Source organism: Stomoxys calcitrans, chromosome 2, assembly GCF_963082655.1.
Source record: "Stomoxys calcitrans chromosome 2, idStoCalc2.1, whole genome shotgun sequence".
Classification (NCBI taxonomy): domain Eukaryota; kingdom Metazoa; phylum Arthropoda; class Insecta; order Diptera; family Muscidae; genus Stomoxys; species Stomoxys calcitrans.
Genome location: NC_081553.1, coordinates 149,911,457 through 149,933,372, shown reverse-complemented (window position 1 = coordinate 149,933,372; position 21,916 = coordinate 149,911,457). Strand labels below are relative to the sequence as shown.

General features: G+C 40.5%; 1 protein-coding gene across 5 annotated transcripts in view; it reads right to left on the bottom strand.

Moving 5' to 3' along the window:
- LOC106092815 (endothelin-converting enzyme 2) overlaps positions 1–21,916 on the bottom strand; it is a 441,390-nt gene that overhangs the window by 231,196 nt on the left and 188,278 nt on the right. For all 5 annotated transcript variants that reach the window (XM_059363956.1, XM_059363952.1, XM_059363953.1 and 2 more), the window contains 3 exons: positions 21,404–21,696; positions 21,186–21,353; positions 964–1,047 (listed from right to left, as the gene is read on the bottom strand). In XM_059363956.1, coding sequence (XP_059219939.1) covers positions 964–1,047; positions 21,186–21,353; positions 21,404–21,696 — 545 coding nt within the window. The remainder of the gene's footprint in view (positions 1–963; positions 1,048–21,185; positions 21,354–21,403; positions 21,697–21,916) is intronic.

Genomic DNA, 21,916 nt, shown 5'->3' with positions numbered 1-21,916 from the left:
TAATTTCTTCTCTTGCACTTGATTTGACTTAACTGCTTGGTATCACTTCGTTTTCACAGGCGTGTGTGTTGTAAGTGCACAGCAAATGATGACCAAAATTCTTTTGAATGTCATTCACTTTTTAATGGTGAAAATTTTCACGGATGTTATATAAGTATTTTTGAACTTTATTAATTTAACAGTCCGCACACGTTATCCTATTTTTTAATATTAAGGATATTTTTAACTCGTGTGCCCCACGTTGGGCGCCAATTACTTTTGTGTCCTGGAAGGATGTTGTGTCCTGGAAGGACTTTAAAATAAAAATATATTTTTTTTTTGTTTGTTATTGGCCGAGGCCTTTTATTTTTATTCCGGCTACTGCCGTTTGTTTCTGGTGAGTAGTAAATTACAACTAACTTATTCCTAGAGATGAAGAAACATAAAAATGAAACGAGTCAAGAATCAAGTCGTATTTTGCTTGATGTGCAAAATATTTAGAAATGCAATAGGTTGGGAACCAAATGGATTGTGAGTTATGGTATCTCGAATATCAATTATAATTTAAATAAACAAATCGTATTTTGCTTGATGTGCAAAATATTCAGAAATGCAATAGGTTGGGAACCAAATGGATTGTGAGTTATGGTATCTCGAATATCAATTATAATTTAAATAAACAAATATTTATTTCGCCAACACAATAGATAAAGACCACCAACAAAGATCATGCTACGTAACTGTAAATGGTTGACAATACAAAGTAAAGTAAAAGTATAATGATTGGGTAACTTACATACTCTCTTCTAATTTCCTGAAAGGCAACAACAACAAAGGTAAACCAAAAAAAAAGTTTAATCCCTAAACAATTGGTATGTGGTTTGGTTCCTCCGGCTTTTACTCCATAGTATCGAAATTTTCGATTATTTAAAAAAAAATCTAGTGTTTTCGTATAATGATATATTTATAAAAAATTCAACTTACTGCGGGATACATTTCAACCATGGAAGAAATGTTGTATAAAACAACACTGTCCCAAAATCCACGCCGGTAGTGACCAATACGTATCTAAAATGAAAAAATATGAATCAGAGTTTTAACTTAATCGGAAATCTTTTACACTAATAATAAAACATTCGTTCAAACAAATTTTTAAATAACAAATTAATATTATTTCCTTGGCGGCAGCTAGTCTTTAAGCTTTGCCCGCTACTATTATTTTAGGAAACAGTGGACATCATCGATTGCTAAACCTAGATAAGCGTCATGACTGGTGAGGAAAGTAAATCAACATAGATGCTTTAGAGCCGATCAGAACTAAGGATTAGGGCTTGGTTTAACCAAAACTCAGATCTGTTTCGATTACGACTTCGGATATTCTTTCGTGCCCTCTGTGATTAGTACTTCAAGAATGAACAAAGGATAGAAAAACCAAAAAATGCACTGACAGCGTTCTTTGTGCACTCCTAAAACATTAATGGTATAAATAAATAAACACAAACAGCGTGCTTATGGAAGGTTGGTGAAGACTACGTTGCACGAGGTTGTGCATAAAATAGAAGAATTCCTCGATGTTAAGACGTTCACATTGGTGGTGTGCGAAATGGCCAAATGGAAAATACAAAGCATTAAGCGGGATGATTTTATTTATACATAAGCTAGCGAATACACAGGGGCATTTTATCGAAACTCCTTTGGGTGACTACCATAAATGACCTATTACGGATGCTGACTGAGGAGGGATTTGAACGCGTCTGCACCGTCTTGGATTGACGGAACCCTGGAATATCATGTTACACGGATGGATCAAAGCTAGAGGACAGAGTAGGCCAGGGGGTCTACATTGAGAACCCTGAGACTGAGATCTGTTTTAGGCTGCCTGACCATAATACAGTCCTGCAGACGGAGATCCGGGCGATCACGGAATGCGTGAAGTGGTGTGGTGTTAACGCGAGGACGTCGAGTGTGAACATCTTTACCAACAGTAAAATTGCCAAAAGGGTAATAACAACCAGGACGGTAAGGTCACGAACAGTCTTGCAGTGTAAGAAGGAGATTAGCGCCTTATCTGGGATGGCAAAATCAGCATCGTTTGGGTGCCGGGCCATAACGGAGTAAGGGGAAATGAAATGAAAGGGCAGATGATTTGGCGGTGAAGGCCAGAGGACTGCCGTCAATAAACTTGGCCTTTTGGGTCGACGCAGTCCGTGTTAAGGGCTTGTATTGATATATATATATATATGTATATATGCATTTTTAATATAGCTTAGAATGATCTTTAATCAAATATATTTTTTTACACTTTTTTTTCTAAAGCAAGCTAAAAGTAACAGCTGATAACTGACAGAAGAAAGAGTGCAATTACAGAGTCACAAGCTGTGAAAAAATTTGTCAACGCCGACTATATGAAAAATCCGCAATTACTTTTTGGGCAACCCAATATAACAACCTCACAACCATATAACAACACGGGTAGTATCAGTGTATCCAAAGTATCATCTGTTTGACAGTTTTATTCTTCGCTTTATCTCAAAACTGCTGTCAATGTAAATAATGTTGCTGACTATCTCAAAGTTGTGGTTCCCAACTTTCTGCATTTTCTTTGTCTGCTCGGTTGCACAAGGCTTTTTGGGAGTTGAAACCATCCATTTCGTCTAATCTCAATCAATTTACTGACAGCCCCATATATATATTTATATGACCAATACTAAAAAGTTCAGTGTGAACGAAAGCCATCAATAAGCTCTATCGTTCGCCAAGCTTGATACTACGATATATGAGTTCATTGCATCTCTGTTCTCATACAGGTGATCCATGTGTTTCTCTGGCGTCTCCATCTTCTCTGTCCTTGCGGGTCCCAGTTTACGACATTTCACGCTATATCATCGCATCGCGTCGTCGTCGTATGATATGATCCAACCCAGTCCATTTTCTTATCCGGATTTCTACATCGACATGCCAAATGGTTGTTGTTATTTACAATTCTTCATTTGAAATACGATTTGGGCAAAAAATTCGAAGTATATGTCGTAGGAAGCGATTTATAAAACTTGAATTTTGCTAAAAGCTGTATAGTCATATAATAAAATAGATCTCACACCACGATTGAAGATTCTGAATTTCAAACTTTCTTGATTTTATGAAACTTTCTTGATTTTATGAAGGCGCTTTTAGTCTTGTTGATACGTTGACGTAAGTCTGCTCCTGTCCCCCTTCCTTTGTTATTTTGCTGCCAAGATAGGAAAAGATTTCAACATCTTCGAAGACATAGCCGTTCATAGTGAGCCAAGTCAGATTTGTTGTTCCTAGGTTAGGTTAGGTTAAAGTGGCAGTCTGCCATCAGACTCACTTAGACGTTTTCGTCCATTGTTATACCACAGAAACAGAAGACGGAAGATGCCTTCTAGTTCGTACCGTTGAACCATCCAGATCGCTTTAAAAAGCCCAATAACTTGCGAATGTTCACATCCGCTAAATCAGACAGATTCTCAAATAAATGGATAAATTAAGTGGAACTCATTCTGACTGCTAGTGCGGGACACACACACAGTCTCTTCTTCTTCTATGTCCTCACAGCTTCTGCCAAAGTCGTTGCTGGCAACCTTCAGTCTGTCAGTATGTTTTCCAATTTGACATGACGGACACAATGACTGAGACGTCTGTTCTAGCCAATGACAGCAAAGCAGTAGACTTTTTCAAGTCTAGATTGGGCCACATAGTTTTGGAACGCTCACAGGCCTGGTCCTAAAAACTTAGCTTACATGTCGCTAGAGGCATACTCACAGATTCCAGTTTCCCTGGAATGTGTAAGGTAGTTCCTAGTCTCGCAAGTTCATCCACTTAAAAATTCCCTGGGATATCTCTGTGGCCCGACTCCCAGAACAGGTGAATTTTGAACTGTTCAGCCATCTCGTTGAGATATCTGCGGCAAGTCGATGGCGGTTTTTGTATTCAGTAATACGTTCTCCAGGGATTTAATGGCTGCCTGGCTGGCTGAGGAGATATGTATGCCACTAGTCGTAAGGACATTATATCTTAGCCATTCCACCACCCCATTAATTGCAAGGATCGCCGCTTGCTAAATATATATATATATATATAACGTGCGTGGGTTGATATAATAGAAAGTACCTAACTGCTTTGTTTCACTGTCAAATATCTTCAGTTTGGTCTATTATTTAATCATGAATCGTCTTACAAACGAACAACGCTTGCAAATTATTGAATTTTCTTATCAAAATGTATTCTCTGTTAAGAAAGCTTATGGTTTTCAAATTGTGTTCAGGTTAATTTTTGCCTCAATGGGTACGTTAATAAGCTGAATTGTCGATTTTAGAGTAAAGATCAACCAGAAGCATTGGAAGAGCTACCAATACATCTAGAACCAAACTGTGAGGTGCGGTTTATAGGCTGCTGTCATCATTCGACCGTACTTCTTCAAAGTACGGTGAGCGCCTTCGTAAGGAGACATACACATTTTTTTGGTCCACAATCCAAGAGCCTGACTTGCATGACATGTGGTTTGTTCGTAAGATACCGACCAAAATGTTGGAAACAGTATGCCAAAATTTAACTAAGCGGATAGACCATTTGAGGCGCATTCACGGCAAACAAACCTCTGAACTTTGAATTATATATATATATATATATATATATACGGTCTATCTAATTCATAATTTGGAGGTTATATCAAGCAAATGTTTGCCGTGAATGCGCCTCAAATGGTCTATCCGCTTAGTATAATTTTATATATTTATGAATAGTTATAAAAAAAAAAACAAAACCAATAATTCATTAAAATGATTATAAATGGAAGATTAGAACTGTCGTTCATTACTTATAATTTGAATACTATTGGGAAGATTATTCCAGAGACGTATAGCATTAACAAAGAACTGTTGTTCAGATACACGATATTGATGACGTATTTGTATTACTTGTTTACCTCTTGTAGAGTTGGCAAAATGCAGTACAGAAGCCAGATATGACGGTTCATTGGTATAAATTATCTTGTGGATCATTTGCAACAAGCGTATCTTAGGAACGAGTTAATACTTGTCTGGCAAAGTCAGATACCCGGTCTCCTCTCCGCAAACCAAAAATGTATCTAACGACATCGTTAAAGGCCACGTGCAATTTATTTCTATGAGTTACATCACAACCATAAAAAACCTTGCAAGAGTATAATAGTTTCGACAGAATAAATGTCCTAGCCAAAAGCATTCTTATTGACAAAGGGGTATATTGACGACTCATGTATAAGTTTCGTAAAACGCCGTAGGTCCTGCCCATTGTCGTACTGACATGATTCTTCCATGAAAGTCTATCATCAGACTCCAACCCAAAGTTTCTTGCAGATGAAACAATCTCAATTGAGGCTCCAGCAATTGCCACATAAAGATTGGGCGGCATTGTCACCCGATTATTTCCAATTATAAGGCACTTTGACTTTTTTTGGATTTAAAAGTAGTCCGTTGGCGTTTTCCCATGTGTTTATTCTATCCAAGTCACTATTAAGGCGAAGCTCATATACAGCTGTATGTCGTCGATATACATATGAATACCAAAGTTGCGCAACTGTCCAGAAAGGTCATTGCTATATAAGGAAAAAAGGAGTGGGGAACACCTCTTGAGACTGGAAGATAACTAGAACACTGGCTATCAGCACATATCGATTGACTTCTATTCCAAAGATAGGAAAATATAGGATCCGTTGTTCTTTCAGAAAATTTAAATAAATGTTTCAGTTTAAGGCAAAGTACATTGGGAACAAATGAATCAAATGCCTTCGAATGATCTAAAAGAACAAGAAAGGTAACTTTATCACTGTCAATATCACTCCTTACATCTTCAACTACTTTCAAAAGTGCAGTAGAGCAACTGTGCTTTGGCCGGAAACCAGATTGAAAATCTGTTAGCAGCGAATTATTCGCAACATATCCTAATATTTTCCGGTTGACTAGAGTATCAAATATCTTAGAGATGTATGGAAGTATTGCTATTGGCCTACATTCCTGGTTATTCTACGGTAATGAGACTATCTTCGCTCGTTTCCAAAACTGTGGATAGCAACTCCTTACAATAATATTGTTAAAAAGATGACACATATATGGAAGAATAAAGGGTAGAATTGTCCTAAAAAATCTCGAATCAAAACCATCAGAACCAATGGCATTAGACTTAATCGATTCTACAGCGCTAACGATATCGCTTTGTTCAAAACGCTCAAGAAACGTAGGTCTGGTGATGTGTTGTTACTACTTTGGTTCACGTTACTAAATTCACTGTCGTAGAAATGTACGTTTGGCTCAGGAAATGGTATGTTCAAGAAACTCCTATTAATCTCACCTAAATCAACATGTCTACCAATTGATGCATTATCACTTCCTATTCCAATTGACTTAATATGTCACCAAGTATTTTTCATGTTCAATGCCTCTTAAAATTTACGACCAAAATAAGTTATTTTCTTCGTCTTTATACAAGAAGTGGTCTGATTCCTCGCACGCTTGTAATCATCAAAGAGTTCAGGTGTTCTACAACGCTTCCATCAAGAGTACGCACAATCTCTTTTACGTATCAATACTTTAATATCATTAATATCAAACCCCTGATTCCCATTCGAAAAAACAGTTCGGGTCTTTATCGGGACACATTTGTCGAAAATCTGACTCACATTACGTTGAAGAAATGCAGTCTACTCATCCACGCAAGACATACCATAAAGCTACTGCCACTCAAAGGTGCAAATTTCACAAAGTAGTGAGTCATAATCAATGTTTCTATAGTCTCTGTACGCATATGTTATACCTGTATATCATGTTTTGAAAATAGGGGTGCCGATAATTGATCGGCACATCAGCCTTGGAACTTTTGAAGAACAAGTCAATAAGAGTATAGTTGTATAGTGTGTGGCAGTATTGGAATTAACAACATGCAACCCTATTGATTGCATGCTCCCCGTCAAATGTGTCTCTTCAAGCACACTACTATTAAAGTCACCAGTAACTATAATAGCATTATAATGACAGTTCATATCCTCAAGTCTCTTCACAAAGTCATCATATTGCACTCTTTTATTAGGACGATATACAACCCCAACCAAAACTTTTCTACCCAAACAGTGCAATTCGGCAAAAATATATTCAACTTTGTATGTTGAACCAGACGAAGCAATGTATGTTGAACCAGACGAAGACATGTCATGTCTTATATAAATAGCAACTCCACCACCTCTGCCATCCCGATCGGATCTTAACAACCTGTAACCATCTACGGATACCTGTCTATTCCCATAATGTGGTTAAAACCATGTCTCAGAGACCGCAAAAACGACAACACCGGATTTCTCAAATATATAGCGAAACTCATCAATTTTGTTCTTAAGGCTTTGAGCATTTATATGCACAATTTTCAGTCTTGGCTTCTGTCGCGCTAGAACCCTGACCATCAGGTGTAGATTGTCTCTAGAATTTTCCCTTTGTATTGTAATTTTTAATTGTAGACAGTAAAAATCTTTAATTTTAAACTTATGTATGGAAAGGCAAAGTTATTTTTTTGAAAGATAAATAAAAATAAACAAGTAAAAGCGTGCTAAGTTCGGCCGGGCCGAATCTTAACTTTTAACTGGCATCTCTTCTTAGGCAAAACAGGATATAAGAAAAGATTTGCTCTGCTATTAGAGCGATATCAATATATGGTTCGGTTTGGACCAAAATTAAATTATATGTTGGAGACCTGTGTAAAATGAAGTAAAATAGAGAGATTTATATGGGAGCTGTATCGGGCTCTATAGCCCATGATAAACATTTATGTTTATGGCAAATCGGATAATAATTGCGACCTCTAGAGGCTCAAGAAGTCAAGATCCCAGATCGGTTTATATGGCAGTTATATCAGGTTATGAACCGATTTGAACCTTATTTGACACAGTTGTTGAAAGTAAGAACAAAATACGTCATGCAAATTTTTAGCCAAATCGGATAGGAATTGCGCCCTCTACAAGCTCAAGAAATCAAGTCCCCAGTTCTGTTTATGACAGCTATATTAAGTTATGAACCGATTTGAACCATTCTTGGCACAGATGTTGGGCATCATAACAAAATGCTTCGTGGAAAAACTCATTCAAATTGGATAAGAATTGCGCCCTCTAGAGGCTCAAGAAATCAACACCCAAGGTCAGTTTATATGACAGTTATATCAGGTTATGGACCGATTTGAAGTATACTAGGCACAGTTGTTGGATACCATAACAAACCACGTCTTGCGAAATTTCATTTCAATCGGATAAGAATTGTGCACTTTAGAGGCTCAAGAAGTCAAGACCCAAGATCGGTTTATATGGCAGCTATATCAGGTTATGGACCGACTTGAACCATACTTGGCACAGTTGTTGGATATAATAACAAAACACGTCGTGCAAAATTCCACTCGGATAAGAATTGCGCACTCTAGAGGCTCAAGAAGCCAAGACCCAAGATCGGTTTGTATGGCAGCTATATCAAAACATGGACCGATATGGCCCATTTACAATACAAACCGACCTACAAAATTTCAAGCGGCTAGTTTTACACCTTCGGAAGTTAGCGTGCTTTCGACAGACATGGCTAGATCGACATAAATGTCGCGACGATCAAGAATGTATATACTTTATGGGGTCTTAGACGAATATTTTGAGTAGTTACAAACAGAATGACGAAATTAGTATACTCCCCATCCTATGGTGGAGGGTATAATAAAATCGAGTTATATATAGACCAATCTTGATTTTGTTTTCTCAATCGAACTGCAGCTTAAAGGATCTTATAGCTGGAATGTGTTAGGGTTTCTTTTATATAAAAATTGGTGTCCGTTTGAAACCCAAAGATTGACAAGGATAGGTTTGATTTGGTGTTTCGTCTAAACTCGCTTAAGGTTTTCAAGAAATAGTGTGTGTCGTATGGTGAGAGTAGTTTGACAATAATTACAACATCTGAGGAATAATTCTGTTTTTTATTGTTTTTGTTTTGCAGTCAGTAGATGGATTTAACATTGGTGTAGGAATGTTTATAGTTTGACATATATTTTCAAAATAGAGTGGAAGATTTTCGCCTTCAATATACGGAATTCCGTTAAGTCTAAGATCACATGCAACTAGAGAATCAGCTTGTTTTAATATTTTTAGTTTTAAGTCTTTTATCTCGGTTTTGATGTCGGAAATTTCACACATAGCTGTCTCTAAATATAATACTCTTTCAATTACATTGTTTAAGTCCACTCTCAATTCAGTTATTATACCCTCCACCATAAGATGGGGGGTATACTAATTTCGTCATTCTGATTGTAACTAATCATAAGTATATATATTCTTGATCGTCGTGAAATTTTATGTCGATCTAGCCATGTCCGTCCGTCCGTCTGTCTGTCGAAAGCACGCTAACTTCCGAAGGAGTAAAGCTAGCCGCTTGAAATTTTGCACAAATACTTCTTATTAGTGTAGGTCGGTTGGTATTGTAAATGGGCCATATCGGTCCATGTTTTGATATAGCTGTCATATAAACCGATCTTGGGTCTTGACTTCTTGAGCCTCTAGAGTGCGCAATTCTTATCCGATTGGGATGAAATTTTTCACGACAAGTTTTGTTATTATATCCAACAACTGTGCCAAGAATGGTTCTAATCGGTTCATAACCTGATATAGCTGCCATATAAACCGATCTGGGGTCTTGACTTCTTGAGCCTCTAGAGTGCGCAATTCTTATCCGATTGGAATGAAAATTTGCACGACGTGTTTTGTTATTATATCCAACACCTGTGCCAAGTATGGTTCAAATCGGTCCATAACCTGATATAGCTGCCATATAAACCGAGCCTCTAGAGTGCGCAATTCTTATCCGATTGGAATGAAAATTTGCACGACGTATTTTGTTACGATACCAACAACTTATATAGCTGTCATATAAACTGATCTTGGGTCTTGACTTCTTGAGCTTCTAGAGGGCTCAATTTCTATCCGATTTGGCTGAAATTTCGCAAGACGTTTTTTATTGTTACTTTCAACAACTACAGGGTGGCTGATGAAAGCCGCTACCAAAAAAAAATGTAATAACTTTTTTTCTATTTAATAATAATAATTTAATAATTAATTTAATTAATTAATTAATTAATTTAATTAATAATAATTTAATAATTAATTTAATAATTTAATTTAACATGAATAAAAGAAAAATGTATTCCATACACCGAAAAAAAAATGTAGCAATATTCATCATTGTAGCAATATTCATCAGCCACCCTGTATGTCAAATAAAGTACAAGTCGGTTCATAACCTGATATAGTTGCCATATAAACCGATCTGGGATCTTGACTTCTTGAGCCTCTAGAGGTCGCAATTATTATCCGATTTGCCTGAAATTTTGTACGACGGATTCTCTCATGACCATTAACATACGTGTTTATTATGGTCTGAATCGGTCTATAGGCCGATACAGCTCCCATATAAATCGATCTCTCTATTTTACTTCTTGAGCCCACAAAGGGCGCTATTCTCATTCGAATTGGCTGACATTTTACACAGGTCTCCAACATATAATTTAATTGTGGTCCAAACCGGACCATATCTTGATATCGCTCTAATAGCAGAGCAAATCTTTTATTATATCCTTTTTTTTTGCCTAAGAAGAGATGCCGGGAAAAGAACTCGACAAATGCGATTCATGGTGGAGGGTACATAAGATTCGGCCCGGCCGAACTTAGCATGCTTTTACTTGTTTTCTTATTAATTTCTGTTAATATTCTGTCCTCACTTTCCTAAATCATTGCTTTTATTTCACTAGATATACCTACGGATTGTTTTTCGAGTCGACAGTCCAGGATTTGCAAGAGGCGAAAAGAGGAATCCGCAATTCTGGGAGAATTAGCCAGATTTTCCGTCAATGAGCTTGGAGTTTTGTTCTTTTTGGAGCAAACATTTTTGATTAAGAATTTAATAATGAAAAAAAATTCTTCAATAATTGACGATTTTGTGGGATTTATTTGTTTTCCATTTTTGTAATTTTATTTGACAATCTGGTAACTCGTTTGAGGTATTGCCAATGTCTTTTAGCTACGTCACGAACCATGATCTGGCAATGCCGAGTTATAACCATTTGACATTTCGTGACTGTTGTTGTCCTTCTTTCTCTTGTTAAGTTCACAAGGTTGGTATTGTTTTGTATTTATGCTTTATATTCATGTCTCTGTTTTTTGTTTTAATGAGCATAAATGTATTGTTTTTTTTGTGGTTGTTTGTTTTGTTTTTTTAATACATTGGTACTCTCTGGTTAAGTGCCTTCCTTAAAGAGAACACTTTACACTGTGGTGGAGAGAGAATGTTTTTGTTTATGTTTGTTTTTTACTTTTTTTCTTCTTTTGCCGTTCAGAAGTAGAAATATCAATTTTTATTTTCACTTGTTGGTTATTTTGAACGCTTTAATAACTGTATATTATATTATTTCTTTTAAGCAAGACTTTTTGAAAACTATTAAACAAGATTTGTTAAAATTTAAGTGGGGTAAACAACGCAAAACTTCAATTAAAGACGGATCAATTCGCTGCTAATTCAGTTCAATATATTTATTTGTTCGGTCTCAAATCAATATTTCGATGTCTTACAAACGGAAGAATGAAATAAATACGCACATCCATGAAAAAAAAAAAATACTTTATTCTGAAAGAATTCAGAATTTTATTTTTTTAAATATCTGGAGCCGGCGTCGATGTAATTTTCTCTACTCCGGGAAAATATGCTCTACTATGACCCAACAGCCCTGATGGCAAGCACCCTCAGTGTCAAAAAATGCGTCTATATAACGAAAGCCGACTATGGCGTGAAGGGCCGCTTTAGTGGACTTGTCCTTACTTCCTTTATGCACGATGTTGCCGAGACAAATGAATTCCGGGGATCTTTGGACTAAGATTTGTTTCGATCAACCTCTCCAGAGTTTAACCATGCATATGAGAGATATTCGTCCTATTTATCTCTCATACTAGCAGAGTATGTCTCCCTAGGCCAACGAGCCAGTCTACGGTACACTTTTGGTAATACAACCGTTGATACATCATCAGGGCTTTGCGACATAAAGGAGTCGAGCTTTTTTATCCCTAAAGTAGTTTTGTTTCAGACCCAATTTCTCCAGTAACATTCGACAAATGCATATCAGTGATGGCCTCTTCTGATGACTCGCTTTACGTTGGAAAGCTTCCTACTCTAAAAAGTCGTAGAACATTGCTAAACATAACCATTTTGCGAAATAAGTTCATGGTCAAATTAATTCTAGCTTTCTTCTGAGTCGATTTATTTTTTACGCCCCGATCAGACCTACCAGATATTTTGATATTTTTAAAATTGCTCTTTTAAGAACTAATTATGCTAATAATCATTCTTGTTGGCACGTATGTTACAATTTAATCAACTGAATTTATAATGTATCTACCTGAGAATCGAGAAAATTTAAAAAGGAAAATAATATTTGGTCAATGGTTTTTATTACCTATGGACTTAATTAAAAAAAGTTTTAAGGGAAATGTCCATGCATTCTTCTATCTCTGAATGTATCCTACCGTAATAGGTTTAGATGGTAGTAACTTCCACATCTTTCAGACTCTTGTTTGAACCATTGTGAAGCGGACGTTTTGTTATTTCGCGCCCCAACAAATTGTCTGCAACTCTCTAATGATCTAAATCACTCACGGAAAGCCACGATAGTATAATCAACTAGGCCGTTGATTTTCTGCGTCTGTTTCCAGTGTTGCGGCAGATCAAAAGCTCAAAATGATTTCAAGACCCAACAGCTGTGGTGGTGGTATCAGGCCATAGCATGTTGTATGCTACTAAGACATCGACTGATGGAGCGTCTGCGACAAGACAGAGAATTTTGACTAACAATCTTGTTTCGAGTCTTTATCTGCGTATGCCTAGGCCATCGGCGAATGATCCTAAAACTCTCAGCGATAAGAAAGCGGCTCCCTTAATTTGGCCCTGAGAATCGCTGGCTACCCTAAAAGCGTCTAAGTTCGTAAATGGTGCAGCATTCAGTTAGAATGCTGCGCTCATCTGGTGGCATCTCATGCCCAAAAAAAGTGAAGCAAACAATAGTAATATGCCTCCAAGAACCTTTGCTAATGTCGCTAAGGACATCTTGGTGATGGTAGTTATCAACAAAGGGGAAAAACAGATTACATACAATTGGAGAGGGACAGTCACTAGAATTTCGGAATTTCCTTGGCCTCCTCCAATTTGTGACTATGCAGACTGGTTTCTGGACCGATACAAACTAATTGCTACGTAAATCAAAGTTCAATTGAAATTTATCGTTGCGCCCAAAAAAATATTGGTGATATCTGGCAAGGCGCAGCACTAGATTAAATCAGAAAGAAAGATATTGGTTCTCGACCAATGGCACACGGATACGTACCACGGATTGCTTCAGACCCTGAATCCATATTTGGGAGACATAGGGTCTGTAATCCCAATTATGTAATCACCGACTGAAAGATTTGTAGATTGGTCGAGACTGGCAAAGAAAGTACTAGGTCGTGAAGGGCGGTTTAGTGTAGTTTCCCTTACTATATGCATGCCTAACTATTTGCGATCTCCATGGATCTTTACCCTAAGAAATGTTTCTATCAACCTCTCTAGAGTCTTCAGTGTAAAGGATGACAAAACTTTTTATCGCCCAAATGATTCGCGACACAGACACAACTACCCCAACAATCGCTAACGAATGAATTCAATGACATCCTCTTTTGGCGCCAAGTTATTCTTGGGAGAATTTCCCGGGAAATGTGTGTTAATGAGTAGTTCCAGTGTTTCCTCTTAGCTATTGTCAATACATTTCTCTAACTTCTGAAATATCCTTCCGTAGTAAGTTTCGAGGAAAGGATGTACCTTGGCCTAGAGGCCTCAGATGTATCCTCGACGTAAGTGCAGAATTCCGCCCAGGATTTCTTCTGTGTTTGTTTCAGGTCGCCCTTGTATCCCTTCTCAGTCAGCATCCGCAATAGGTCATTTATGGTTGTCACCCATAGGAGTGGCGATAAAATGCCCCCTGTGGTGTGTCTTGTGCTACTTTCTCCTTTACATTTATGTTATGTACCCACTATTTATCCTCCTGTTCCGTAACTTATGGTTTATCCAGTCTAAGGTACTCGTCTAAGGATTGGATCAGTGTGTCGGTCCGTACTTTGTTAAAATCCCTCTCGATGTCAGTAGGGGACAGTAGATTATCCAACTCTATTGCTTCTCTTGAACATCGTCGGAATGTGTGTAGCGTTGTACTGCTCTACCGTTACTTTCATAAAGTGTTTTCCAGGGATATTCTTCTTCTTATCCCTGATGTTAGGATGTTCGCCAGGAATACAAGACTTGCCAGGAACTCACACCTGTTTGCAATTGATTGGCCAGTCGACCGAACCATGCATTGCCGAGAAAAATCTTTTTTCACTCGAACCATTCGTATGTGGAATCGAATTTCTCACCGACATTGACGTTCAGAAATTTAAGACGAATATCAATAAACACTACTCCCTATTTTCCCACTCCAACCCTTAACTTTCCTAATTGCCAACGCAATACACCACGTCTTGGTTATGTGAAAAAATGCATACCGCCAATGTGTGCGTCTTGGCATCGAAGGATTCTTCTATTTAATGCAAAATCTCGTGCAGGGCAGTCTCCACCGACCTTCCCTTGACATAAGCGTGATGTTTGTACTTGAGAAGTTCGCTGGATGTCCTCTTCTTAATAATGGTATTCCTAATACGTTCCAAACCCGACGACGGAACCATATCCGACTTCAAGGTTCGGAAGACTAGGATAAGTAAAGATCCTAATATTGAAACATTAAGCAGAGCAGCGACAGGAGTCTCAATGCAGCCTAAAGGCAAAGATTCTAGTATTAAAACATCAGGCAGTACAGGGAATGGAAACTCAATACAGCTTAACGAACAGGCACCCGACGATAAAACCATTACCGACTTTATAAACAGTCGGAAGACTGTGATAGGCAATGAACCTAATACATGACTTCAGGCAGAGCAGTGACAGGGAGCAGACGATGAAATCATCACCTACTCCCAAGATGCCCATCTACTGGAGGACCAATGATTGAAGTAATACAGATAAACCTCCACCGGAGCGAGACTGCTACACTCGCTCTGAAGTAGAAAATCAGCATTGGCAGGATTCATATTGCCTTAATTCAGGAGCCATGAACGACTCGGAACAAAGTTTGTGGACTGAACCACATCAACTACCAATTATTCTATGCTAACACTGGTACTCGGCTGAGGACCTGATATTTTCCCACGTTGCAACAGAAAATCTAGACGATGAGGTTCAGGATTGGACGGTCTCCATGGAAAACTCTTTCTTTGACCACAATCCCATGGCAGCCGGTTGAACGCACCGGATTGACCCGATGGAATCTTCATCGGAAAGGGCTGCCGCCTCAGTGTACGTGTTCGTCTTTATGCTTCTGGTCCGTGCCGGGATTGAAAAGAACCCCGGACCCTGGTTCTGTTCCGTTTGCCAGAACCGCCTTCATCATCGGTCAGTGTCGGTGAGGTGTAACCGGTGCTTGGAGTGGGTACATTTCCGTTCTTGCTCTGGCCTAACTTCGCTACGGGAGTATATTCATACTGGCTATGTCGCTAGGTGCTGTGCGAACATAGCCAGCAGTGGGTCACAAGCGTCGCTGCCGTCGCCTTCGGCGTCCTCGTCGTCGGACTATGTGACCCCCCCGACCTCTCCCGTACGGCAATTTATGCAACGACAGCACCCTAGCCCTACTATTGCCAGGCCAGTGCCGGGAAGTGTATTGTTCTTGCAGTTAAACTGCAATGGACTGCGAGGCAAGATTGATGAGATTGTAGATTTTATGAGTCGGAAGAGCATATCGGTCGCAGCGATCCAGGAGACAAAGCTGACTAACACCTGCAGCTTGCACAGTTGTCACGGCTACAATGTGCTACGTAAGGATCGCTCAAGGAATGGAGGTGGGGGATTGGCCTTCGTTATACACCATTCCGTGCAGTATAGACCTATCTCGCCTGCGCTTGACGCTAGTGACCCATACATGGAATGTATGGGGGTAGCAGTCAGGTCTGGTACTGCCGAGATAGAGATATACAACGTGTACATACCGACGGTTGGTAGCTGTGTCCCGATTAATGGCCAGGCTTACAACCCCGACATAAGTGGGTTGCTATCTGGCCATAGTCGTCTGGTTCTGGGGGATTTTAATGCACATCACACGTCATGGCATTCTCCCCTAGGTAACGACCAACGTGGCATAGCTTTGGCAGAGCAGATAGATAGCTCCACGTTTTGCACGGTGAATGAGGATGCCCCCACTAGGATTACGAGGAGGTGCAGCAGCTCGCCAGACATCTCAATCGCATCCCCTGATCTCCTGAGTGACGTATCCTGGCAAGCCGTCATCTCTTTGGGGTCAGACCACCTCCCCATAATCCTCACCATCGACCGACCACCCGACTTCATAACCTCTGAGCGCCGGACGTTCATCAATTACAGGAAGGCCAATTGGACTGGCTTCAGAGAGTATACCAATCGCCGCTTCAATGAACAGCCACCCCCCTCTGATGTGCTTGTGGCCGAGAGGAAATTCCGAGACATCATCAACGCAGCAGCCGCTCGTTTTATACCAGCCGGTCGAATACCGCAAGTGCGATCAATTTCCCGGCGCAAGCAGTGGTACTCGCAGACGAGCGTGATGGGATTCGTGCTATGGACCCCGCTAACCCCAGAATCAGCGAGCTGAATCTGGAAATAAACAGGGTAGTCAACGAACATAAGCAGAATTTGTGGCTGGAACACTTGGAGCAATGTAACTTAGGCACCGGTGCAGGCAAACTGTGGGCCACTGTTAAGTCTCTCTCGAACCCCGGTAGACGGGACGACAGGACCTCAGTCACTTTTGGCGAGATAACCGTGACTGATCCGAAGAGATGCGCCAGGTTGTTCAACCGTCAATTTATTGTGCATCCCGAGAGAGACAGGGCAAGGAGGAGAGCCATTCGCCGTATTCGTGGTCTCCGAGCCGATGAACAGCCATCACAATTTACCCCGGGCGAAGTTACGAATGTCATCCGTGGCGCCAAATCTTCCAAGGCGTTGGGCCCCGACGGAATCTCTACATTGATGCTTAAGAATCTGGTTTCACTGGAAATGAGTACCTTACCACTTTCCTGGAAAATGGGCAGAGTGATCCCGCTATTGAAGCCTGGAAAGGTCCCGAGTTTGGGGGAGTCGTACAGACCGATCTCCCTTCTCTCATCAGTGGCAAAGACGCTTGAGGCATTACTCCTCCCGAGTCTTGTAGGAGAATTTCCATTCGCCGAGCATCAACATGGATTTCGGAGACTGCACAGCACAACAACAGCTTTGCATGACATCACCACACACATTTGCCGTGGTTTCAATCAGTCCCGGCCATGTGATAGGACGGTCCTTGTGGCACTGGACCTATCGAAAGCATTCGACACGGCCAGCTATGCCAAATTATTTGAGGACATCGCCAACACGTCCCTCCAGCCAGGCCTGAATCGATGGGTCGCGAATTATCTGTGTGGCCGCCAGTCATTTGTGGAATTTAGGGATAAGAAGTCAAAACACCGTAGAGTGAAACAGGGAGTTCCCCAAGGTGGGGTGATATCTCCGGCTCTGTTTAACCTCTACCTATCCTCCATCCCACCTCCTCCAGACGGCATAGAGATCGTATCATATGCGGACGATTGTACAATCATGGCATCAGGCCCCCCACCCATTGATGACATCTGCGATAGGTTGAACGTCTACCTCAACGAGCTTGCCTCATATTTCGCTGCAAGAAATCTGAAGATATCCGCCACCAAATCTTCAGCCACACTGTTCACTACAAATACGCTTGAGGTGAATTCTGAGCTGACTGTGATGGTCGATGGAGAAATGATTCCGACCATCAAGTGTCCCAAAATACTTGGCGTCACATTTGACAGCTTCTACACTTTCTCCCCACATGCCGCAGCAATCTGCAACAAAGTCAAAAGTAGAAACAAGGTCCTCAAGTCACTCGCTGGCAGCACTTGGGGTGCAGACAAAGAAACCTTGTTGACCACGTACAAAGCAATTGGCCGGTCTGTGGTAAGTTATGCAGCACCAGTGTGGTCACGTCAACTTTGTGACACGCAGTGGAATAATATTCAGATCTGTCAGAATGCCGCCCTCCGAACTGCGACGGGCTGTCTCCTTAGTTCTCATGTGGACCACCTCCATCAGGAGACAAAGATCCTACCAGTGCGAAGACATAACTACATGCTGTCTAAGCAATACCTTTTGGGCTGTTATCGCAGAAATCATCCAAATCATCATCTTGTGGATAGATACCCACCGCCCAGAAGCCTTAAGGTAGATCTACACGATCTAGAGCGCGAGGTCCAACGCTACAAGAGAGAACCTCTAGATCAAGTGGCATATCAAGCGGGTCTGAACAACATTCATGCAGACTCGGTAGCAGACGCGTTAATTGGCTACCGGGTGAATGTAGTCCTTGGAGAACGACCGCCACCCATTACACCCGAAGAAATCGACCTCCCCCGGCAAACCAGAGTGGTTCTGGCTCAATTACGTTCCGGCAGATGCAGCCTCCTCAATTCCCACAGAGCTAGGATTGATGCCGACGTGCAAGATGTATGTCCCGATTGTAACCAGGGACCGCACGATACACGTCACCTGTTTAACTGCCCGGCCAGACCCACTCGACTCAGACCCAGATCCCTGTGGACGCACCCCATCTTAGTCGCGGAGTTCCTGGGTCTTGACACTCAACAGAATCAAGCAGACGAAAGATAGTACACAATAAACTGCTACAACATCAACAACCACTATAAATGACCTATTACGAATGCTAACTGAGGAGGGATTTGAACTCGTCTGTTATGCATATGATGTTATTATACTTCTAAGGGGTAAGGATCCGAACCAGTTATGCAGAAGAGCCGAAAGGGTCTTGCATATGGAATATGACTACCCAAAGGTCTCCATGGTAACCCAGAGAAGACTGAAATATGCCTGTTCACGAGAAAGACGAAGGTCAAATACTTGGATATGACCTTGGACAGAAAACTGAATTGGAGTCCGGCCGTAGGCTCGAAATGGGGCCTGAATCCTAGGATAATCCACTGGCTCTACAGGAGCGTGATCAGACCAATACTTTTTTACGCCTCAGTATTTTGGTGGACTGCTATGCAGAAAAAGTGCAACATGAGGACCATACAACAGGTTCAGAGAACATGTTATCTTGGCATAGGGGGAGCGATTAGGACCACGCCCACTAGGGCACTGGAGACTATTCCTGATATCCGACCCATTGACATACAAATTAAATTTGGGGTAGCTACTGCGGCTATGAGACTTAAGGCAATGGGATGGATTGAGGATGGGAGCAGGTCATACCATCGCGGTATAATCGAGACAACGATAGGAAACCTGGATGAAAGGGAAGAGGTTTCCGATCGGATACCTGAGATGAACCTAGACGTCGAATGCGAGGCACTGCTGCAATCGGCGCACTCTTGGATTGACGGAACCCTAGTATTGCCATCTGCAAGATCTTGTTACATGGTTGGATCAAAGCAGGAGGACAGAGTGAGTCTGTGGTGCTTACGCGAAGACGTCGATTGTGAACATCTTTAACGACAGAAAAATTGCCATAAAGGCAATAACAAGCAGAACGGTAAGGTCACGAACAGTCTTGTAATGTTAGAAGGAGATTAACGCTTTATCTGAGGATTGTAAAATCCGCATCATTTATGTGCCGGGCCATAACGGAGTAAGGGGGAATAAAAAGGTAGACGATTTAGCGGTGAAGGCCAGAGGAATGCCGTCAATAAACTTGGTTAACCCGAAGCCTTTCGGGTCGATACACTCCGAGTTAAGGGAGTGGGCGATGAATGCGCATGCAACCCTGTGGAACAGCGAAACAGTCGGTAGGACAGCGAAAGAGAATACGAGCCACATCGTGAGAAGTCGAGGCAATTACTGAAAGGAAGTAAGAAGGATGTCAGTAGATCTATTGGTATCATAACGGACGGCACACATAGGACTACGAGCTCTCTTATGCAAAATCGTTGCGGCAAGTGATAGCATGTTTAGGGCATGCGGGGAAGATGATGAGACATTAGAGCATTTCCTTTGTCATTGCCCGGCTTTCGCGTCTTACAGATACCGGCATTTAGGTGGGGACACAATACCAGACATGAACCAACTTAGGGTCGTGGCATGGAAAACAATTAAGGATTTTGGAAATAGCACGGAATTATGTACTTAGATTTTGTTTTTCGAGGTTACTTTTTTGCCGATTACTGGCTTAGGTGTTTGTCAATAGTGGAATGGGGCAGATTAATATCTGCACCCTCCTTCAATCTAACCTAACCTAATTCGTTCCATGGTTTAGAGTAGAAAGGACGTGAGGCTAATAGGTCTTGGATTTTGGAAATAGAACGGAATTCCTTGCTTGGGTTTTGTTTTCGAGGTTACTTTTCAGCCGATTACTGGCTTAGGTGTATGTCTATAGTGGCATGGGGCAGATTAATATCTGCACCCTATTTTCAACCTAACCTAACCCAACCCAATTCGTTGCATGGTTTAGAGTAGAAAGAACGTGAGGATAATAGACCTATAGGCATTAAGTGTCGCATAACTTGCATTCATTGCCGGGCTTGAGTATAAATACCGTTTCTGGATAAGAACAAATCCCTTTATCTTTAGTGCCGTCGAAGCGACCTTACAATGATGTAGATTTGTCTGCAGAAACCGGACCATAGGTAGTATTTGGGTTTCCTACCACTGTTTCTTTATACTCGTCGTCTGAGACCGACAGGAGTTCATAAACACAAGATTAATCCTCTTGTCATGATGAGTTTCCATATGCATCCAGGGTCATATGAGAAAGCAGTGAAACCACTCTTTCTCTCGGAGCTGGACGCTTGCGTTGTGGATGATTCCTCTTTAGACTTTTTAACGGCTGCTGCTGTCGAAGTACCTTTTAAATACCCTCTTTCCCTTAAATATATTGTTATCTTTCAATTTAATAACAACATAACAAGTAAACTAAACTTTATCATTTAATAATTTTAGAAAGAACGAACATACTTTTATATATTTCTGTTGCTAAACCGACGTAAATACCTTGTTTAACTCCTTTATAAAAGCCGATATGGATTCCATTTCAGAGGCAGTTTGTTCCGCAGTTAAGTCCTTAGGTAAAAATGTCTCCAGAAAGTCTCTAAGCAGTGTCGGTGCTTCAAATTTTAAGCGATGAGGTGGTGCTTTGGGTCCCATCCATCTAACTTTTGTCTATAAAACAGAAAAGTTATCAGTGAAATTATGAATACGTGCATACTTACTTCTAGAATTGGCGCAGGAGTGCTTGGTACATTGACTATTAATATGGCATGAGGTCGTCTACCGTAACTTAAATCGAAGTATATATCAATTAAGGGAGTGGGTCCTAACTCAAATATTTTTGCTATAAGTTCGGAAATGCTTGAAGGCCCAACTGCTCCAATTGGTAAATATCCACCTAATTGGGCTGATACCAATCGAAGAGATGATGAATTTAAACTTTGACGCAGGCAACTTCCAAATAAGCGACCAAGTTTTCTAAACGGGCCAGTTGTAGTATTATGTTGCAAGAGATCTAATATATAAGAAACAAACAAAAATGCTTAACAATAAATTCGAATTTCTATACATGGGTTTAAGACTTTGCTTCATTAGGCTTTATGGTCATGAAAATGCGGGGAATTAAAATAAAATAACTACCAAACACAAAGAAATGAGGGTAACTTATTTCGGCAGTCCATTTGTAGGTAAGGTTGAAAAGAGGATGCAGATATTAATCCGCCCATGCCACTATC